Source organism: Strix uralensis, chromosome 3 (assembly GCF_047716275.1).
Source record: "Strix uralensis isolate ZFMK-TIS-50842 chromosome 3, bStrUra1, whole genome shotgun sequence".
NCBI lineage: Eukaryota > Metazoa > Chordata > Aves > Strigiformes > Strigidae > Strix > Strix uralensis.
This window is the reverse complement of record NC_133974.1, coordinates 24,746,974-24,766,682: the sequence shown is the minus strand read 5'-3', so window position 1 is coordinate 24,766,682 and position 19,709 is coordinate 24,746,974. Positions and strand designations below refer to the sequence as shown.

The following is a 19,709-nucleotide window of genomic DNA, read 5'->3' as shown; positions in this document are numbered from 1 at the left end:
TGTTGTCTAAAAGTTCAGATAAATTCTAGACCTGTCTTTATAACCAAGCCTTGCAAGAAGAAAGACAAAAACCTGTCCTCTTGGTAGGTGGTGTGTAAGGGGGATCCCATCAGTTCATTTTTATGTAAGAGCCAGTTGGTGGCTGGAGTAAGAAATGTGTCACTGCTCCTGTAGTTAAATTCTGAAAATGCCAAAGAATCAGTAAATTGCATTAGGAAGGAATATATATGTATTTAAATGTATTTAGTATATAGTGAGTGAAAATGTATCCTAACTGTTGGGACAACACTGGAAAAATAAGCAAATACTCTCTACTGACATCTTTAAATCATGAAGAATTTAAAGTTGGAAACATGCACTAAAAGTATAATCTGCCAATCTTTATGCACACTTCAATAATGTAAGGAAACAAAAACTAACGTGTTCATTTTATGTAAGCTTTCTTTTTTCCAGATGTATTTTTTACTAACATTTAAGTAGTATTATTTGGAAAGTTATCTGTGTCTGTTACTAAATTCATTAGTTATAATTTTCCACATGAGGTTAGAGATATTTGTTGGAATAAGATAAAATTAAATTAATATTATTTATATTCATAATTTATATTATCTGAAGATTTGAATAATTATTATGAAGTTCCATATATACTAAGAATTGTGCTAGAATGATAAGCTATATAGTTGGTGTTTAAGATTTTATTCAAAATTACCATCTCGTAAACTTACTTCATAAAATGGAAATTTTTGTTTTGTATTATTCATTTTCATGTTTGAATAGGTGCTCTATTTATTTTACTCATGTGTCATTTGCATATAAATTTTGAACCATTAGTGTTTATGGAACATTTATTTTTCAGTTATGTGCAGCCATTCATATGAACAAAGATGCTCAACCACACAAAAGGCTCAAAAAGTTATAATTTTGAGTATGTAAATTCAATATGAAATTGTTTGCCTACTTGAATCTCATTTCAGTACTTGTTACCAGACATACATTTAATTTTCTTAGAAGAGGAATCAAAATGCATGTCTGCACTATACTAAGTACCAATAAAGTCTATACTAATTATTTCCCATAAAAATTAGTATCTTATTTCATATATGGAAACTTCAAGAAGTTATAGGTCTTGGGAAATTTGAGATATTTGCCTGTTTGTGGTTGTTTGTTTTTTTTTTTTTTTTTGGTTTGGTGTTTCTTTCTGATCGGCTTCTCTGTGTTCCATTCAAACACATTTATTTTAGTTCAGAGATAAAATTGTATTGATCTGCAGGAATACTATTACCTTTCACTGAAGAAAAGAGATATTTTCTATCATTGTCATATATGTTTTGGGTTTTTCTGTTTTTTAAACATTAAAAAAAAATGTGTATATCTTTTAGAAAGCCTTTCCTACATACTGTGCAGTAATAAGAGATTCATAGCTGATATCTTGAAAGTGCTCATTTATCTCCATAATGTGAATGACATATTGCAAAGTGGCAAAGATTACCAAAGTATTAATAATTAGCTTAATGAAATATCAGCCATGAATTTATAGGACTAGTGTAACCACTTACTGTGCCAGACACAGTTATGCCTGTCTCAAGCATAATTTAGAGATGCATATCCAGTCATATGTATACATGATAAGCCTGTAATTCATATAGAAAGGAAATTTATTTACTGAGAGTTCAACATTTCCTTTTTGTTCTTATTATGTTCAGCTTTGAATTAATTTATAGACTGGTTCTAAGACATCTGTCATTAAATCCATGTACAAGATCCAACTTCCTAATTGATCAAGAAAGCCTTTTATGCATAGACAACTGGCACTTATCTGAAACAATATACCTAAATAACTCTTTTAACTCAGTCTACAAAGAAAATTTAGTCTCTAAGAATGCAGCAGACTAAAGATATCTATAACGCAACTAAGACAAACACAAGGAAAGAAACTCTGCTAAGCATCTGAGTGAAACTGAGGGGAAAAGACACATTAAATGAATTTCAGTACAAGCTGCTTTCATATGATTTTTTTCTTAGCACAAGAATGTTTACAAAGGTCCCATTTCTTGTTACCATTGTACCAAAGACATTAGGGGTGAAGATATCCTCTTACCTTGGAGAGGAATTCGCACAAAGACTAATTCTTAAAGACTGAAAAGGAACTACTTGTCCTGAAATCTGCAGGCTTCAGTGTACATTCAGAAGTCCAATCTTGTCTCAACTCAGTGGCACAAAGTCTTAAATACATTACTGGGTTCAACTGCCTCTTGATTATTTCTTTCTCATTATCATCGTTACATTGACCAAACTCATCTACGTGATATATATACATCAGGCTTTATACATCAACAAGGATTTTATGGTCCTTCTAGGGGACATGCTAATATATATGCTTTCGTGATTCTTTTCATCAGATTCAGAAGGAAACCCCTTCAAATTTAATTGCATTAGTCTATAAACTAAACATTCACACAAGCACATACTGATTGGTATCACAGAAATAGTACTCAGTTTCATCTGCTGGTGAAAAAAACAACAAACCATCAGGGTTTCCAAAGATATTGCCATTCGCCCTTCTCCATTCAAGTAAATAATTCCAAGTCCTTCCTCCAGGATTCATCTCCAACATGTTCTGAAATTTTCCTGGTCAGAGAACCATTTGTGCCTTTCCACCATTTCTTCTCCTCTGAAGAGTTATTTTCCAGGTAAGGCAAAACCAGAGCTTGGGAGATGTGGTTAGCTTAAATTCATGACCCTGGCGTTTTTAGTCCAAGACTTTGAGTCCCATAGGGACTGCATTATCATCATTTTTGCTAGCCTTCTCTCCATGCTGTGCAGGTAGATGGTCTTCCATGAGCTTCAGAGGTCTTTATCTGAGTGTCTGGAAGTTGGTTAGCTCTCATAATGAGGCAGCATCCCTGCTTCATCAGTAAGGACCCTCCTTTTCACAGTAAAAAGACACCATCAAGTCTATCTGCAAAATCAGATGGATGTTCTTAAAGAGGTGTCATTGTAAATCTTATTTCCCTGTGTCAACCCTTCGCTCTCTTGTCTTTGTAATTAGAATGATTTTAATGTTTATCTCAGCCTTGAATCTCAAGTGATTATGCAGTATCATTCCAGCTCATCACAGAGTTTTGAAGACTCTACCTACTCCCTTTGCACTGTTTAAAGAACAGACATGATCATTACTCAATGTGGTGTTAAGTTTTCCCCATCTCTGAAGATTAAACTTTTTCTTTTTCTTTTTTTTTTTTTTATTCCCTCTTAAAAGTGTGCTTCTCCTATGGAAGCAACTCCCCATACCTTACCTGTCTGGTGAATTCTCTGTTTACATTAACATGATGTGGCTTTTCAGGGAGATCACAGAATCACAGAATCATCTAGGTGGAAAAGACCTTGAAGATCATCTAGTCCAACCATTAACCTAACATTGACAGTTCCCAACTACACCATATCCCTAAGCGCTATCTCAACCCGACTCTTAAACACTTCCAGGGATGGGGACTCCACCACTGCCCTGGGCAGCCCATTCCAACGCCTAACAACCCGTTCTGTAAAGAAATGCTTTCTAATATCTAGTCTAAACCTTCCCTGGCACAACTTGAGGTCATTACCTCTTGTCTTATCGCTCATTACTTGGTTAAAGAGACTCATCCCCAGTTCTCTGCAACCTCCTTTCAGGTAGTTGTAGAGGGCGATGAGGTCTCCCCTCAGTCTCCTCTTCTCCAGACTAAACAACCCCAGTTCCCTCAGCCGCTCCTCCTACGACATGTGCTCCAGACCCTTCGTTGCCCTTCTCTGGACACGATTGAGTAATTCAATGTCCTTTTTGTAGTGAGGGGCCCAAAACTGAACACAGTAATTGAGGTGCGGCCTCACCAGTGCCGAGTGCAGGGGTAAGATCCCTTCCCTGTCCCTGCTGGCCACGCTATTTCTGATACAAGCCAGGATGCCATTGGCCTTCTTGGCCACCTGGGCACACTGCTGGCTCATGTTCAGCCGGCTGTCAATCAACACCCCCAGGTCCCTCTCTGACTGGCAGCTCTCCAGCCACTCCTCCCCAAGCCTGTAGCGCTGCTGGGGGTTGTTGTGGCCCAAGTGCAGCACCCGGCATTTGGCTTTATTGAAACTCCTACAGTTTGCCTTAGCCCATCGCTCCAGCCTGTCCAGGTCTCTCTGCAGAGCTTCCCTATCCTCAAGCAGATCAACACTCCCACCCAACTTGGTGTCATCTGCAAACTTACTGAGGGTGCACTCGATCCCCTCGTCTAGATCATCAATAAAGATGTTAAACAGGAGTGGCCCCTAAACCGAGCCCTGGGGGACACCACTCGTGACCGGCCGCCAACCGGATTTAACTCTGTTCACCACAACTCTTTGGGCCCGGCCATCCAGCCAGATCCCTTCCCTCCACCTCTTCTATACCAACTGTAGAAACACTGGGACTTCCAATCTCCTCACAGAGAATTTCACATTCTACATTGAATTGTTTGAAATAAAGGTAGTGGGGTCATGCATAAGGAAATCTCATTTCCTATAAGAGCTTCCTCAAAAGCAGTCAAACGACAATGATGCCTTTCCTGTCAAATATGCTAGTAGATGATATCTGCAGATGAGACACATGAGTACTTTTTCCCATCTTTCTAGACACACTGATTACATTTGGAAGAGCTGTACTGTGTCTCTACCTAACTAGTGACTCCAGCCAGTATCCTACAGTAAGGCTTTTCTGCAGTTACCCACAGTATAAAGGACATAGTCAGTCTTTCGAAGGAAAAAAACCTGACTGGTTACCTTTATGTAACTGTTCTTTGAGATATGTTGTCTAAACGTACATTCACACTGTCCTCTTTTACTCCTCTCCTCAAAATTTACTCTGAGAGGAATGCAAGATTGAGGTGAACTGAGAGGGAGAAACACTCTGCTACTTTGCTATTTTGTGTGATGCACAGAATTAATGGTATTAGGAGCACATTTCTATAGGTAATGTCAAGGTAAAAATACCTTCCTAGCAATCCTGGCACAGGTCTATCTGGAAAATAAATATGCACAGTCCCTTGAAGAAGAAATGTCACTAAAATAACCCATATCTGTAGGTTTGAGAGTACTGATATAGGCATATATTTTTTTATTATTCTGAAACAGCTTATCACCTATAAGGCTGGTAACATTATAATCGGGCACATTACTGTAACTGGCATGTTTGTCTATGTGTTGTAGGTTTAATTTCCCCAATTTATTTCTGAATAATTCAATTATAATTTAAAATTACTGGTTTTGTGTTTGTTGGTATGCTTGTGTGTAGGTAAAAACCTAGCTACTGGAGTACAGACAAGCTTCTCCTGATTATATTTTGTTTAGTTGAGATTTGAAAACAGAAAACAATTTATTTCCTCTTTATTCATTGACATCTCATCCTGGGTTATCATTTGTTGTTTTGTTATTATTGCTTCAGTTATTATTCCAGTGTTTTCCAGAAAAAAAATTGGGTTTTTTTCAAAAATATGTGTTTAATTACTATTTGTGTTTATGATGCATTATTGACACTATTTCCACATATATAATTTATTCCCATTATGTCATTTGCCTTTGTGTAGTTACAAATGTATATATATACATTTATACTTATTTCATGGCTGTGTGAACAAAATTACACAAGAGTGTAGACACATACCCTCATTTTTTCCTTCCAGCAATAGCTCGTTTTTTCTCTACCTATAATTACACAATTCTATTACAGTTTCATTTACATTTCACAGTTGACTACTTTTTCCTGAGGACAAAGCCCAGCTTTTATTGAGTTGGTCCCCCTAGAAGACAGATCTAAGAGTAAAGCTCCTAGGTAGTCATGCACTTTTGCGCATCCCCAAAACTCTACGAATCTCAGAAGCTTGGCGAATACTGGAGTCCAGAAATGGGGTGGAACAACTCCTTAGTCTCTTGAAGTCCCTGATTCTGAGGCTAATGTTTACCTAAAGGAGATCTTCACAATCAGGTTTCAGCTGCTATCTTGTTGTCTTCACTAGCCTTTTAAACAGGAACCACACAATTTTTCTGGGAAATCTGTTGGTAAGGCAGATTTCCTAGATCTCATCTAGCAAACCAGGACTATGCTTTTACCTATACTTTTCTTTAAGTCAAACTAGTCAGGTGCTTTCTACCACTCTCTATTGGGGTTGTGCTAATGTTAAAAAAGGGATTGGAAGAATCATGAGTTAAGAGAAGAAACTTTCCTATAAGTAACTTTTTAAAAATTTGGATCTAACAATTCAATGAACCAACACAATGAACACTAGAGATAGATCTCAAATCCAGAAAGTGCTCCCCCTCCAGCTCAGTGCCATACTCCAGAGGTTTCACTCTCATTCTTCAGTGCAGAATGCTGTCCCTGGCCTCATGAATTTCATATTCCCTTATGCACTCTGGCATGGCTTTGTCATAGAATCATAGACTCATAGAATCATAGAGTCATTTAGGTTGCAAAAGACCCTTAAGATCATTGAGTCCAACTGCAGACCTAACACTGCAAAGTTCACCACTAAACCATGTCCCTAAGCACCACATCTACATGTCTTCTAAGTACCTCCAGGGATGATGACTCAACCACTTACCTGGGCAGCCTGTTCCAAAGGCAGTTGTCGGTACTGAGAGAAGTTAGATGCTGATTTGCTTCCTATTTTTGGATACCCGTGGCAAATATCTTCTCAGGCTTGGCAGAGAAGAAGGTATCTGCAAAAGCAGAAATGTGACATGAAACAAGACATGGGTGGGGCTTTGAGCAACCTGCTCTAGTGGAAGGTGTCCCTGCCCATGGCAAGGGTGGTTGGAACTAGATGATCTTTAAGGTCCCTTCCAACTCAAACCATTCTGTGATTCTGTATTTCTATACCCAGTGAGTATACATGTTTCCAGATATAGGTGGCTAATAAGTAGGGGCTGAGGGAAAAGAGGGAGTTTAGGTTGCAGGGTTGAATGCATGCATCTGATGTATACCTAAATCATCTCCTAAGTACATTTTGAAGTGTGACTTTATCATTTGCAGGGATTCTCTAACAGGTGAGGAATGAGTCTTTTAGTTTTGGTACTCCTTTATGATGCACTATGATATGCTGATGAAATTCTGAAAGAAGGGAGGCATTTCATTCTTTCCTTCCTACTTGGCAAAGATGTACTTACTGTTCACTGATTATTGAAGGCAATGGGTAGAAACCTGAACAGAGAGATCTTTACAATGAATTGCAAGGTACAGTGCCCAAGTGTAGATACCTTCTCTTTTCAAAAGACATTTCAGAAATTGCTAGTTCACCCTGCTGGATTTGTTAATCTCTGAGGGGTACAGTACAATAAATATGTTTATTAGATCATAGAAGATATGGCTCTGCTATAAGAAAATTTTAGGTAGAAAATAATAAATTTAGTTTATTCCATCATAATCTCTCTGTAATATTAATTTCAAAATTGAAGCAGTAGTAAGATTATAAGACAAAATCAAAATGAATATTAGGTTGTATTTTCTAATCAGTTTCTTTTAACTTCTTAATATCTTGGCTAATGTGAATGACCTTTAGCTAGCCTTTCTACTCAGCATTATGGCTGAAGAGCTATGCTTGTTTCTAGAGATGGTTATTTTTCCCTGTTCACAAGGACATGTAACTAAACACTTTGATCACCTCTTCCAGGATTTAGGTATTCAAACATCACATGAAAATGGGAAGGAAAGTTTGAATTAGTTCTTCAACTTTCCTTTCTGAGATTGTCTTAACCTAGATTTTCATTGTATTACCTGATTTGCATGCTGCTTCTGTCTACATGTCTGGGTTTTCCCTGCTCACTATCTCCTTAAGGAACTATGATAAATTTTACTAGGTTGTATCATGATACTAGGATGTATCATGAAAATATTATTTGTACACTATACATTGTACACTATATTCAGTTCAAACTAGCCTTTCATGGTAAGCATTGCATAGAGTTTAAGCATAACACCTTAACACAATAAACTTAATTTTGAGTGCTGCCTTTTTTTGTTTCATTTGTTTTTCAACCTTCATTGCTTTCTGTCCCCCATTAGTCATTTCAGCTGTATGGAGTGTTCCTAAAGCAAGCTGTGAAAAACTTAAAGGATAAAGCTGAAAAGAAATAGCTACTTAATGTTTTGATTTCATATTTAAGTGGTGTTGCTCCTTTATTAAATTTTACATGGCTCTTGATTTTTAATGGTGCATTAATACAATATTTGAGTAAAATCTTCACCAAGGTATTGTTCGCTGGTATTCACATTAATTTATCATATTCAGTTGTTATAATAAATACTACATGAATAATTAATGATAGGGAGCTACAATAAATTGCTGACACTCTTTAATAAGCTGTTTCTTTTTAATAGTTTAGTTAGTATTCATTGCAAAATCATCAATTATAATTAATATACTTTGTCATGTTGTAGTATTGAGTTAATTTCCATTGAGATTGAAGCGTAAGTGGGAACCTTGTTAGCCTGAATAGCACTGGAGATTTCTCTGAGACCCTTGACATCTGGCATTCATTGTTTTCTTTAAATTCTCTGTAGCATAACATTTGAATTTGAATTCACATTTGAGAAGTCAAACTAAGTCTGAAAATTGCTATTCATTTTTAGCAAGTGTTTAGACAGAGAAAGCTTGCATTTAAGAGCTGCTCATGGCAAGAAAACTTATATAACATCAGTAGCTGAATCTCTGAATCTACAGACAGTAATAAGGATGTGCATGCATCCAGGACACACTGTATTTTGGAATGCTATATTTAAATGCTTTCACATTTAAATTGTTAAATCTTTAGGTTGTTTTCTATTGCATACATCATATTTAGTAAGTTATTCAATAGATTTTTTATCATTTCTATTTCTTTATCTTATAACATTGCATTTTTATAAATACAATTGAAAGGTCCTTTTTTAATCCCTGTTTTTTTTTAAACCCTCATCTTACTATCAATGTTTGACAGAAAATTAAAGATCTGTTCAAGTTACTGTTTGAGTCTTACTGTATATGAACCTTCAAAATATGGTGCAGTATAGTAATTACATGTTTGAGTTGTCTTTATTTCAAAACTAAAACTTCAATATTCAGGAAACACTAACAGATTTCAGTTGGTGCATAGTGGGCACTCTGACTCTATTTTCAAAATGGAGCGATTTGTATAAGACCTTAATCTCATTAATGTGAGACCTGGTATGAAATTTTAATCAACTATAGTCAGAAGGAATAGCAATTGCCTCAGGTCACCGTTTTGTCTTCTTCCTACACTTTAAGGTTGTGTACACTAAATATTTTTTCTTGATAAGAGAAATAATGTGGGAATGTTATCTTCATAGCTCATTATCTGATGATACTACAAAGAGTAGACAAAAATCGCAAAAAAAAAAAAAAAATCCAAAGAAATGCCTTCACCTTGAAATCAGCCAATAATCCCCTGAGGCCAATAAACATCATAGAAATTGTTTTGAGAACATGTTTAGTGTCTTATGTCAGTGACATATGGATTGAAAGCTAATTAAGCAAACCTCAGAGAAGGTTTTACCTGCTGTTTAGTTCTTCCTTTCCTCCTCCATTATTCTTTGCAATGGAATGGTACAAAAAAATACTGAATAAGAGGTTTGTTTTTAGCATGGCATTTCAGTAAGGTTTTTGGTGAGGTGTTCTAACCTCACCATCGTCATACAGGTGTTTCTTAAAGAATGTTGAGATGCACATGCACATGCTTTTTTAGTGCAGTCCACAGCTGATGACCAGCCTTGACGTGAAATCTATCTTAGAGAAGCAAACAAGGAGCACTTGTGGTACCAGAGTGAAGGCACTGCCACAGCAGCCTGGTAGTGTGTAGATTAAAGGTTACAGGCTCACAAGTGAAGGGCTGGCTGCAGAACTGGAGATGAATGTAATGTTAACATTACAGAGATTAAGGCACTGTGCAACAGAGCTGCTGTGGAAACTCCATGTGCACCTCGGCTTGATCCAGCATTCCAGTTAACAGGAATCTTCTTGCACTGCATTTGAGCTTGCACAAGAAGCTGTGCTTCAGTCCAGTCATGTATTGTGTCTGCCCTGCAGAAGTCATATGCTGAGCTTTAGTGACACCTCAGTCAATGACTGTGGAGAAACCCTAAGTTTTTGCTATTATGTGAAGACAGAGCATGCAATGCTTTGTTCAGCTTTATCCATGATCCCCTTTGCTCTTCTTTTAATGTTGCATGACCATCCTACTGGGTGATGATATTGTCCAACAAAAACATAAAGAATTATTAACCCTCTGAGCTCAGCTTCTTCTCATATTTTATGAACTGCTGAACAATTTTGTATATACAACAAAGATATTCTGCACTCAGTAGAGAGCTTTGTGGCAGAGAAGCCTTTAAACTGACGATGTACTACTTTTATTTGATCCCTGCTTTGGAGATCTCCTTAAAATCCTGTCAAACCTTTTAGCAAGATGTATGGAAGAAAAATAATAAAGCAAACTTTTCTATTAGACAAAGTTATTGTTACATTTTACATGAACTGTATTTCAAAGGATTTCAGAATCCCTGATTTTTGTTTGTTTTATAGAGTTTGTGTTCACATTCAGGAAGTGTTTGATGATCTTCAAAAGATCTACCCTCTGCACTTTCCTTTTATCCAATTTCAAGTGAGACAATGAAAGAAGAAGAACAGTTACTTTACTTATGTAAATAGAATTTAAGTGACTTTATTAAGCACAAGAACAAAGAATGGGGTCAAGTATCTCTTCCAGACAGATTGCTCTTATTGCAAGGAAATAAACGAATGGTTTGATAATGTAGCATTTTCCAGTCTACCGAAGTCCTCAGCAAGGTTATAACAGACGACTCAGAAACTATAGAGAAAATAAAGCATATAGTGCCTGCTCTAAAACCTATAATGTGTTGGCATAGGTGGTATATGATCAATAAGAGTATACCTTTTGAATGCTTAGGTGGATACTTTTGATTTTATAATAAATAAATAAACTTAACTTTAAAAAGCACACAAGATTGAAAAATTGTGATAGAAAATTAGATTAATCTGCTTTTATCTGCATTCCACCTTTTTAAATGTAGAGCCAGTACTGTATAGATTTTTTTCTTTTAAAAGAAGATGAGTTTACGGGACCTTGTCTTTTGGATGCTGTGATCTGGCAGACTTCCATAGTTTGGCAGATTTGAGAAGTGAAGAATCTGATTAGAACCATATAAGCAGCTGACATTTGCAGAACAAATTTTGTTTAGTACGTGCTAGTTTAAGCTATGTAACAAGCCATTGAGATGTGATGATAGTAACTTTTTTAAGCACTAACAGCAAAACTATGTAGAAAAGGTCTGGGAGTTGAGATTTTAGGGAATTTATTCTTCATTTAGAAACAAAACCACAAGCATCTGTAGTATTATGAACACATTTTTTTTTTAAATGAGCTACATTAAATTTGTATACCTTACAGTTCAGCTGCAACACAATTTTGCTGCATAGAAAAGGGTGAAAAGGATGCAGATATTCACTGAGGACATCAGAAAGGTATCCCCTGCTCTTAAATTACAGATGCTTAAAATCTAATGTTTTGTAATGGAAAGAAAAATACATATTTTGGATTTTTTTCATGTGTTAATGCTACTTCTTCAAATTAGGGAACTAGATTAGCTAGGATGTTTTTAACATGTGAGTGTTTAGTGCTATTGTAGTGCTTAGAATCCAGTTCTTTTACAGTCTCAATAAAGTTGCATATTTAAACATTTCCTCACATTTTATTTATAGTCCAATTCCAATTAGTTGGACCCTTTTAATATGAAAACAATCTTAATTTTATAGATCTTGTCAGAACACAATAGGTGCTATTTCATGTTACTTCTGCAAGAATGTGTCTTTCTTTCTTCTCCTTCAGACTCAAAACAATTGTGTACAAGCTGCATCAATCCCCCTATGTCCTTCCTAGAGGAAAGATAAGTCTTTCCTGTCCTTGCAAATGGAAGATTTTTGTCATTTCTTATGACATCTAATGAATTATCAGACTTTTGCTTTCATGAGATAAAATTCCCTACTAGTTTTCTTTATTTATTTGTCTATTTTTTTTTCTCAAAACAGACTTCTGTACATACTCTTTGTTGAAAAATCTCTTGGATTACCCATATTTTGGATTTTTTTTCTACAAAATATATTTAAAATACCTGAGTAAACCAAGACAAATATTATGATAAAGTGACAACTGGATCTTTTCTGTTTAAAGAATGGATTTATCTGCCACTGACCATATTGATAGTAAAAAAACCTGGAAACTTTACATCAATTTATTTTGCATCTTGAAAAATCAAATAGATTACTACTAGAAACAAAGGAGATGTAGGAAAGCAAAATAAATAACGGATCTGTATTACATCATAATACATATTTCAGTGCTACATCTTTTTATAGCAATTTTTAGGTATTATATGCAGATTTTAAGTTCTTAAATAACTACATTAATACTATTATACTAGTCTAAGCATGTCACATAATCTGACAAAGAGCATTATGAAATATACTCGTTTTCTTTAAAGGCTACAGTTGGAGGAGCTAGTCCTGAAAATACTATTTATATAGAGCATCTTCAGTGGGTATGTCGTAGTATACATGTTCACTTAAATTCACAATGGTTTTTCCAAGACAAGGTTGTGCATCAAAGTATGGAGACAGAATATCAATACTAATTACTTTAAGATCAGTGGCAAATTCTGTACCTGTCAATGTTTGTACAATTTGAAGACTTATAGATACTAATACTGATATAGTTGATTTTTATCAGAGGAAGTGTGCATATGGTTAGTATTCAGTGAATTACATTTAATAAATGAAAATACAAGCAAATAGGAGATTTTTTTTCTCATGTAGGGGACATGAGATATCTTTTCTCTTTCATCTGTCTGGGCTGTGGAGGCAGATCATTCTCTCAGGATGAGGGCAGGTCTCTGGAACTCAGAAGGAATCTGGAAGGCATTGAAGTAGTGTCCTGAAAGAGTTAAAGTCCTCTGTAGTTGAGACCTAAAGAGCTCTTTGAGGATCATATGATAAGATTTGTCTGCTTAACTTGAGATATTAAAATCAGTAGTTAATCATAGCACACATGTGCTAGATAAGGAATGTTGCATGACATCTTTCAAGAGTAATTGGCAGGTTTTTATGTTTTAAGTTACCATAGGTGGATGACCCTTATCACTTTATGCAAAACTTCATGTCTTGATCTTTCATCAGGAATGTAAGATATGTGACTTCATTTCCTTTATTTCTGTAAAAGAATTTAAAATTATATCTGATACCTCCTAGCAGAATGATTTTGCCCATGTGGCTAAAGGCTGTTTCATTTTGCATAAAGAATTAAAGATTATTTGGAGGCAATGAAAATGGAAGTGAACATGAATATATTTCTCCAGTCTAGTAGTTTGGTACTCACATGGTAACAGTGAATGTTGATTCATGGGTTATTTCAGAATTTTATTTCCCAACTGTTTAATGTATGAATTTCCTTGAAAAAGTGTTCCTCCTCCCCTGTTTAATGCTCTACCCGTTATGCTAAAGAGGTTAGCCAGCATTTGGTCTCTTTGTGAGTAACTGATTTTCTAATCCCTTTATGTGAAGCAGAAGTCATAGGAAATGCATGTTTAAATCCCCAGAGGAGAAGTGAATTGAATTTAGGTGTCACACATTCTGGCTGCATGTGTTAATCACTGTATAAAAAAGCAGCAGCAATATCAGCTACTATAGATATTTGTAAAGAAAAATAATGACATTTCCTATACTGCCAAGTAAAATATTAGGGACTTGAAGGGGAGAGATGCCTTTGACTGCATAAGCTTTTCCTACTGAAAAAACAGCATTGCTGTTCATGGCTGCTCTTCTGAGTCTCTAGTCCCTCATTTTGTGTAGGGAGCTCATGCAGTTCTGAATTGCAGTGTGCAAGATGGATAAGAAAAATACTCAATGGAAGTCCTCTAGGGCATAAGGTCCTTTATATATCTGGGCATTGATCACAAATGAAAGAGATCTCAGGTGTTAGGACACCAGATCTCCAAAAGCTCCAATGGTCTGGAGTGAAAGGAATCTTTCCATGAATGGGGCCAGTGTTTCTCTGAAAAACAGTCACATAAATCTCCAGGCCAAGAAATTGGGGGAGCTAATTAAACATTGCCTTAACTTGATATCCTAATATTAGAAAAAAATGGCAAGAAAACCTTAACCTGAACTGTGAGATGTTTTGTATAATTATCCTATTGAGGGAGGGAAGTTGACAAAGAAGGGCTTGCTTTCCTTTGGAAACCTCTTTCTGGGGCTGTGTCAGTGATTGACTGACTGACATAAGATGAGCTAGGAAACTTGACTGGTCAGAGGTCATAAGCAACCCTTTGTCATGATAACGAAGGGAGTGACAGGGCCTGAGGAAACTGCATAGCTGTCAAATATTTGCAAGGTATGTGAGAAGGGATAATAGGCACTGAAAACAGAATATGGTTGTATAGCATGGGTTGGAGCTATATGAGTGCCAAATTATGTTGGAAGAATTTTGCAGTGTAATTGAATTTTAGTAAATAACTATTTATTCATAGCAGGAAGCATATCTGCTTCTTGCACAGTGTAGTATACTTTAGAAGGGTAGTAATATTATATTAACTTTAGTTTGTAACCCTGATTATCCCTGATCAGGGTATCAGTACCTGGTCAGTATTTTTATTCACAGATTTAGATTGCCATGGTTTTGAACTTTGGAACATAGACTTATTGGAGCATGAGATTTGGCCAGTTCTAGATTAGGGAAAGCTCATTGTACACTTTTTCTATTACTGCTCATGTCTTAGTGGTTTACAGTCAATCACTGAAACAAAATGTAGAATACTGTATGAACATTATGTAAGAAAAACCCCTATGCTTCAATAGCATTTTCTTATTTTCTTCTCTTCACCATTTTACTTCTATATTTTCCAGTTCTTTACAGGAGGTAGATAATAAGATACTATTGCAGCCTAAGGGAACATTGATATTTTCGTATGGATCTTTACTTGCGCAAACACTTGTTTGCAGAAGGCTTGTGTAGAATACTGGTGTCATAAACACAAGAAGACATTGAGTAGTATGGGTCTAAACATGTCTGGCATTAATGTTGACATTGCTTTGAGTTACATTTTATAAAATTAATTAGTTCCACCTTTTTCCTTAAAAATCAAAGACAAAATAGCTACATATGAACATGTACGCACAAATATATAGATATGTATATGTAACTATATGTAATACATATCACATATTTGAAAGATCCTTTACTGAAAGTATCAAAATAAAATCCTAGTTCATTTATCAGTCTGCTACAGTTATTTGAAACATTTAGACAAAGTAAAGTGACTTTAAACATGTTAAAAATACCTGTTGCATCTCACACTCCCTGACAAATGAAGAGTTCGTCTGTCTGAAGTTTGGTGCCGGTGGTTCTTATTCTGCAACACTCTTCTGCCTATTAAATATAATGTAGATCAGGGCCTAGGAAGGCTAAGGAAAGGGAGAACATAAAGCTCTACTTTAAAATAGCAAATGAACTCCAACTCATGTGCTAAATCCTGAACCAGCTTATTGGTGATTTCTTTCTGCACTTTGCCTAAGGAGATCTCAAATGTGGAGTAGAAATAAGGCTCTGAGTAAGACTGCGACTAACTCATTCCCCGCTTTCATCTTTCTTTCCCTCTTTCCCCCCTTCCCTCCATTTCCCTGCTTCCCTCTCCATCTCCTTCCTCCCTTTTTTCTTCAGTTTTATTGTAGGGAGGAAGTCTAAAATACAGAAAATTTCACTGCTTTTTAGACTTTTCAAAAGCAAGAAGCACATAAATTTGATGATGTCTGTGAAGGCCTCAGAAATGTAAATACAAAATTTTTAGATTGTTTATTTGAAAATTTGAAACATATATTTCTCCCTGAATATGTTTAAATGAATTATTTTCTGATACATCTTTCTGGTTTATCCTTACACTATATTTTCAGAATGATTATTTGCATACATACTTGTTAAACTATATGGTTTACCTAAAATTGTAAATCCCTCACACTTCCAAAAATGTATCTTTTAATGTCTTATGAACCCTAAAAATCTATTTAACAGTCACAGAAATAAAAATACAGTTTTTTTAAAAACCTATCACATCTTTGATAAAATATATCTGTTGATTTACAATTACATGTTAATTTATTATTATTTTAATTGTTATAACAGGTTTTTACCAAACTCTGAATGAGGTCTGAATGTTTTGGTCAAAATCTGTATTTAACAGAGTATATTTTATCTTTAAACTGAACAATGAGATACAAATATGAATTTCATCCACTTTAAAAAAAAAAAAAAAAAGGGGAGATTAATACTAGTATCTTACTGTTACTGTGGGGTTTTATAAGGTGTTTGTAGGTCATTTTCAAGCATTTTGAATATTTGAACAGTACATCAATATTATTTTCTATCTGTTTGGATGTTTTGATTTATGTGTTAAATTTATATTGCACATTTGGAATAATATTATTAGTCTTTATTCAGAACTCAAACTGAGCCCATGGGCTGGAACATACCACTCTTCCTACCCGTTATTATTTTCTTTACTGGGGAGCAATGACAAAAATGTCTACTCCTGGAAATGTCAGTAAATTCTTAATACAGATGGCTGTGAAACAGACTCACCTACTCTTTACCCGGAAAAGAATGGAGTTTTCTGCTTGACCCTCACTGATGTCAATAAATGTTAGTTTGTTTTTTAGTTTTTTGTTTTTATTCCAGTTGAAGAAAAATATGTTTGAATGCTCATGATTTATTGCAAGATTCTTTTATCTCAGCAGCTTATTGTCTGCTTTTTCTAATACTTATTTATAAAGCTGAATAGGGAAGTAAAATTAGTGTTGCATTTATTTGAAATGTTACCACAATAACTATACTACAACAGAACATCCAATTTTTATGGAATCCAGCTAACCTGCATTATAGGTTAGTTTGATGAGAGGACCAAGGGATAAATTGGAGGTAAAGGGAATTATGTAAAAGCACCCAAGTGCACTTAATAAACATACCCAGTGAAATGCAGGAGATGATAGCAACTTTGGTAAGATTTCTAGGAGTTGGTCCTACAGGTGAAATCTGTCAGAACTATACTTTTCTGACATAGCCCATTAGAGTTTTCATAGAATCTAAATATTACTGCAAATAACCCATATTTTCTTGAAATGGATAATTCACTTCTTTTTTTAAATGTGTCTGTTTTCTTTAGCTGAATGCGGAGCAACTGTCTCTGGAAATGAAGGAACATTGCTGTCTCCAAATTTTCCATCTAATTATGACAACAACCATGAATGTATCTATAAAATTGAAACAGAAGCTGGAAAAGGGATCCATCTTAGAGCCAGGAGCTTTCAGCTGTGTGAGGGAGATATTGTGAAGGTAAAAAGAATATAATTTCACTTTTTACCATGCTCAACATTCACGTTGCATGAACAACTCTGCTTTTAACACCAATTATTTTTTATTTTCATTCCACTTTCTCACACAAAATGAATAGATTCTATGTGGATGGCATCACTTTCTTTACACTATATTCAATGACCTACACTAGATTCAAAGAAACTATAGGTGACATTAAGAGTTCAATTACATTTATATATGTATTAGGCTGCTTACAGTGGATTAAAAACTAAAAAGAAAACCTAAAATGTGAACTTGGATTTTGAATACTAAACTGTCTGTATTATTTTCTGTTTGCAGCAATGTTTAAAAGTGTAGCATGGTGAATACTTAACAAAGGACAGGTTTTAATTTTGGTGCATTTTTGGTACATTTTGATTTTCTTATTTTACTTGTCTTGCACAGAACTGTTGTTTTTTTCTTTCAAATTAATTAATTTGCTCATTTAAATATAAATAAGCTAGCTAACATATAGGATTGTAATATTGACTAATTAGTTACAGAAGATGCTTAGTAGTTACAGAAGATGGTTTTCATTCCTGTATGTTGTAGGTAGCCTTTGAAAGACGGCCTAAATAGATACAGATTTTGAACATGTAATGTATTTTTCTACAGCATGGCTATAATCTCTTTTCTTAATAATGGCTGCTGCATTCTTGTATGTACTGAAAATCATGACATTCATCTCAAGTGTTGAGCATACATGAAACTACTCTTTCAAATTTGTGTCTCTAAATTTTCAGAGTTAATTGATAATTCGAATTACCAAGTATTCAGAATTCAGTTAACATCTTGCTTTCTGGGGATCTCACAGCAACCAATTTAACATGTTAAAAATTGCTGTCTGTTTTTCTAACTTGATTTTACTATTTTTATGTGCACTAAATGCTTTCCACAAGGAGTTTAAAGATAACATTGTTATGGTTCAAATTTTGGTGGCCATACTTTTATCCATTTTTTCATCTTAAGAGACTCACTATGTAAATCATGGAATCATAGAATGTTTTGGGTTGGAAGGGACCTTAAAGATCATTTAGTTCCTCATGGGCAGGGATACCTTTCACTAGCTACGTGTGGCAATTCAATTTAAAGTTATACATTTTTTGCAAAGTACAAGGCATTAAGAGATATGATGAAGGTGCAGAGAAAAAAAATACACAAACCACAAGAAATAACTTCCCTTTAAGTATTGTCTTTATTAATATAGACATTCATATCTTTGTTATTATACCTGTTTTTCCAGCAAATACAGACTGGATTAGAGCATGAAATAAGCAAAACTTTTAAGAATCTCCAATAGTATTATAAAGTTACAGTCAAAAGAACAGCATTTTCTCCATCTTTACCCACAAAATCCTTGATAATAAATGCTTCCATGTTTGTGTGGCCACCATGTATGAAACACTGCAAGACCTTGACTTTTTAGATCAAAGAGAATTGACTAGGTAGGCAAAATATGTGGTCTATATTGTCCTTTGCTCCCATCTTCCATGGTCTGACAGTGCAGATCCCCAAAAGTATTTTTCACAGATATCACAGAATCATTCAGGTTGGAAAAGACCCTTGGAATCGAGTCCAACCATCAGCCCTACTCTACAAAGTTCTCCCCTACACCATATCCCCCAACATCTCATCTAAACGGCCCTTAAACACATCCAGGGATAGTGACTCCACCACCTCCCTGGGCAGCCTATTGCACTGTCTGACCACTCTTTCTGTGAATTTTTTTTTCCTAATGTCCAGTCTGAACCTCCCCTGTTGCAGTTTAAAGCCATTCCCTCTTGTTGTGTCACTAATTACCTGTGAGAAGAGACCAGCACCAACCTCTCTACAATGTCCTTTCAGGTAGTTGTAGAGAGTGATGAGGTCTCCCCTTAGCTTTCTCTTCCTCAAACTGAACAGTCCCATCTCCCTCAATCTCTCCTCATAGGATTTGTTCTCCAGGCCCTTCACTAGCTTCGTTGCCCTCCTCTGCACTCACTCCAGCACCTCGATATCCTTCTTGTATTGAGGTGCCCAAAACTGGACACAGTACTCAAGGTGTGGCCTCACCAGTGCAGAGTACAGGGGGACTATCACCTCCCTACTTCTGCTGGTCGCACTATTTCTAATACAAGCCAGGATGTCGTTGGCTTTTTTGGCCACATGGGCACACTGTTGGCTCATGTTCAGCTGCTTGTCAGTTAGAACCTCCAGATCCTTTTCTTCCAGACAGCTCTCCAGCCACACCTCCCCAAGCCTGT

At 35.6% G+C, this 19,709-nt stretch overlaps 1 protein-coding gene across 1 annotated transcript in view; it reads left to right on the top strand.

The window, feature by feature from the left end:
- The window catches only part of CSMD1 (CUB and Sushi multiple domains 1), a 1,283,073-nt gene that overhangs the window by 979,196 nt on the left and 284,168 nt on the right, over positions 1-19,709 (top strand). The window contains exon 22 of the mRNA XM_074861694.1: positions 17,276-17,445. Coding sequence (XP_074717795.1) covers positions 17,276-17,445 — 170 coding nt within the window. The remainder of the gene's footprint in view (positions 1-17,275; positions 17,446-19,709) is intronic.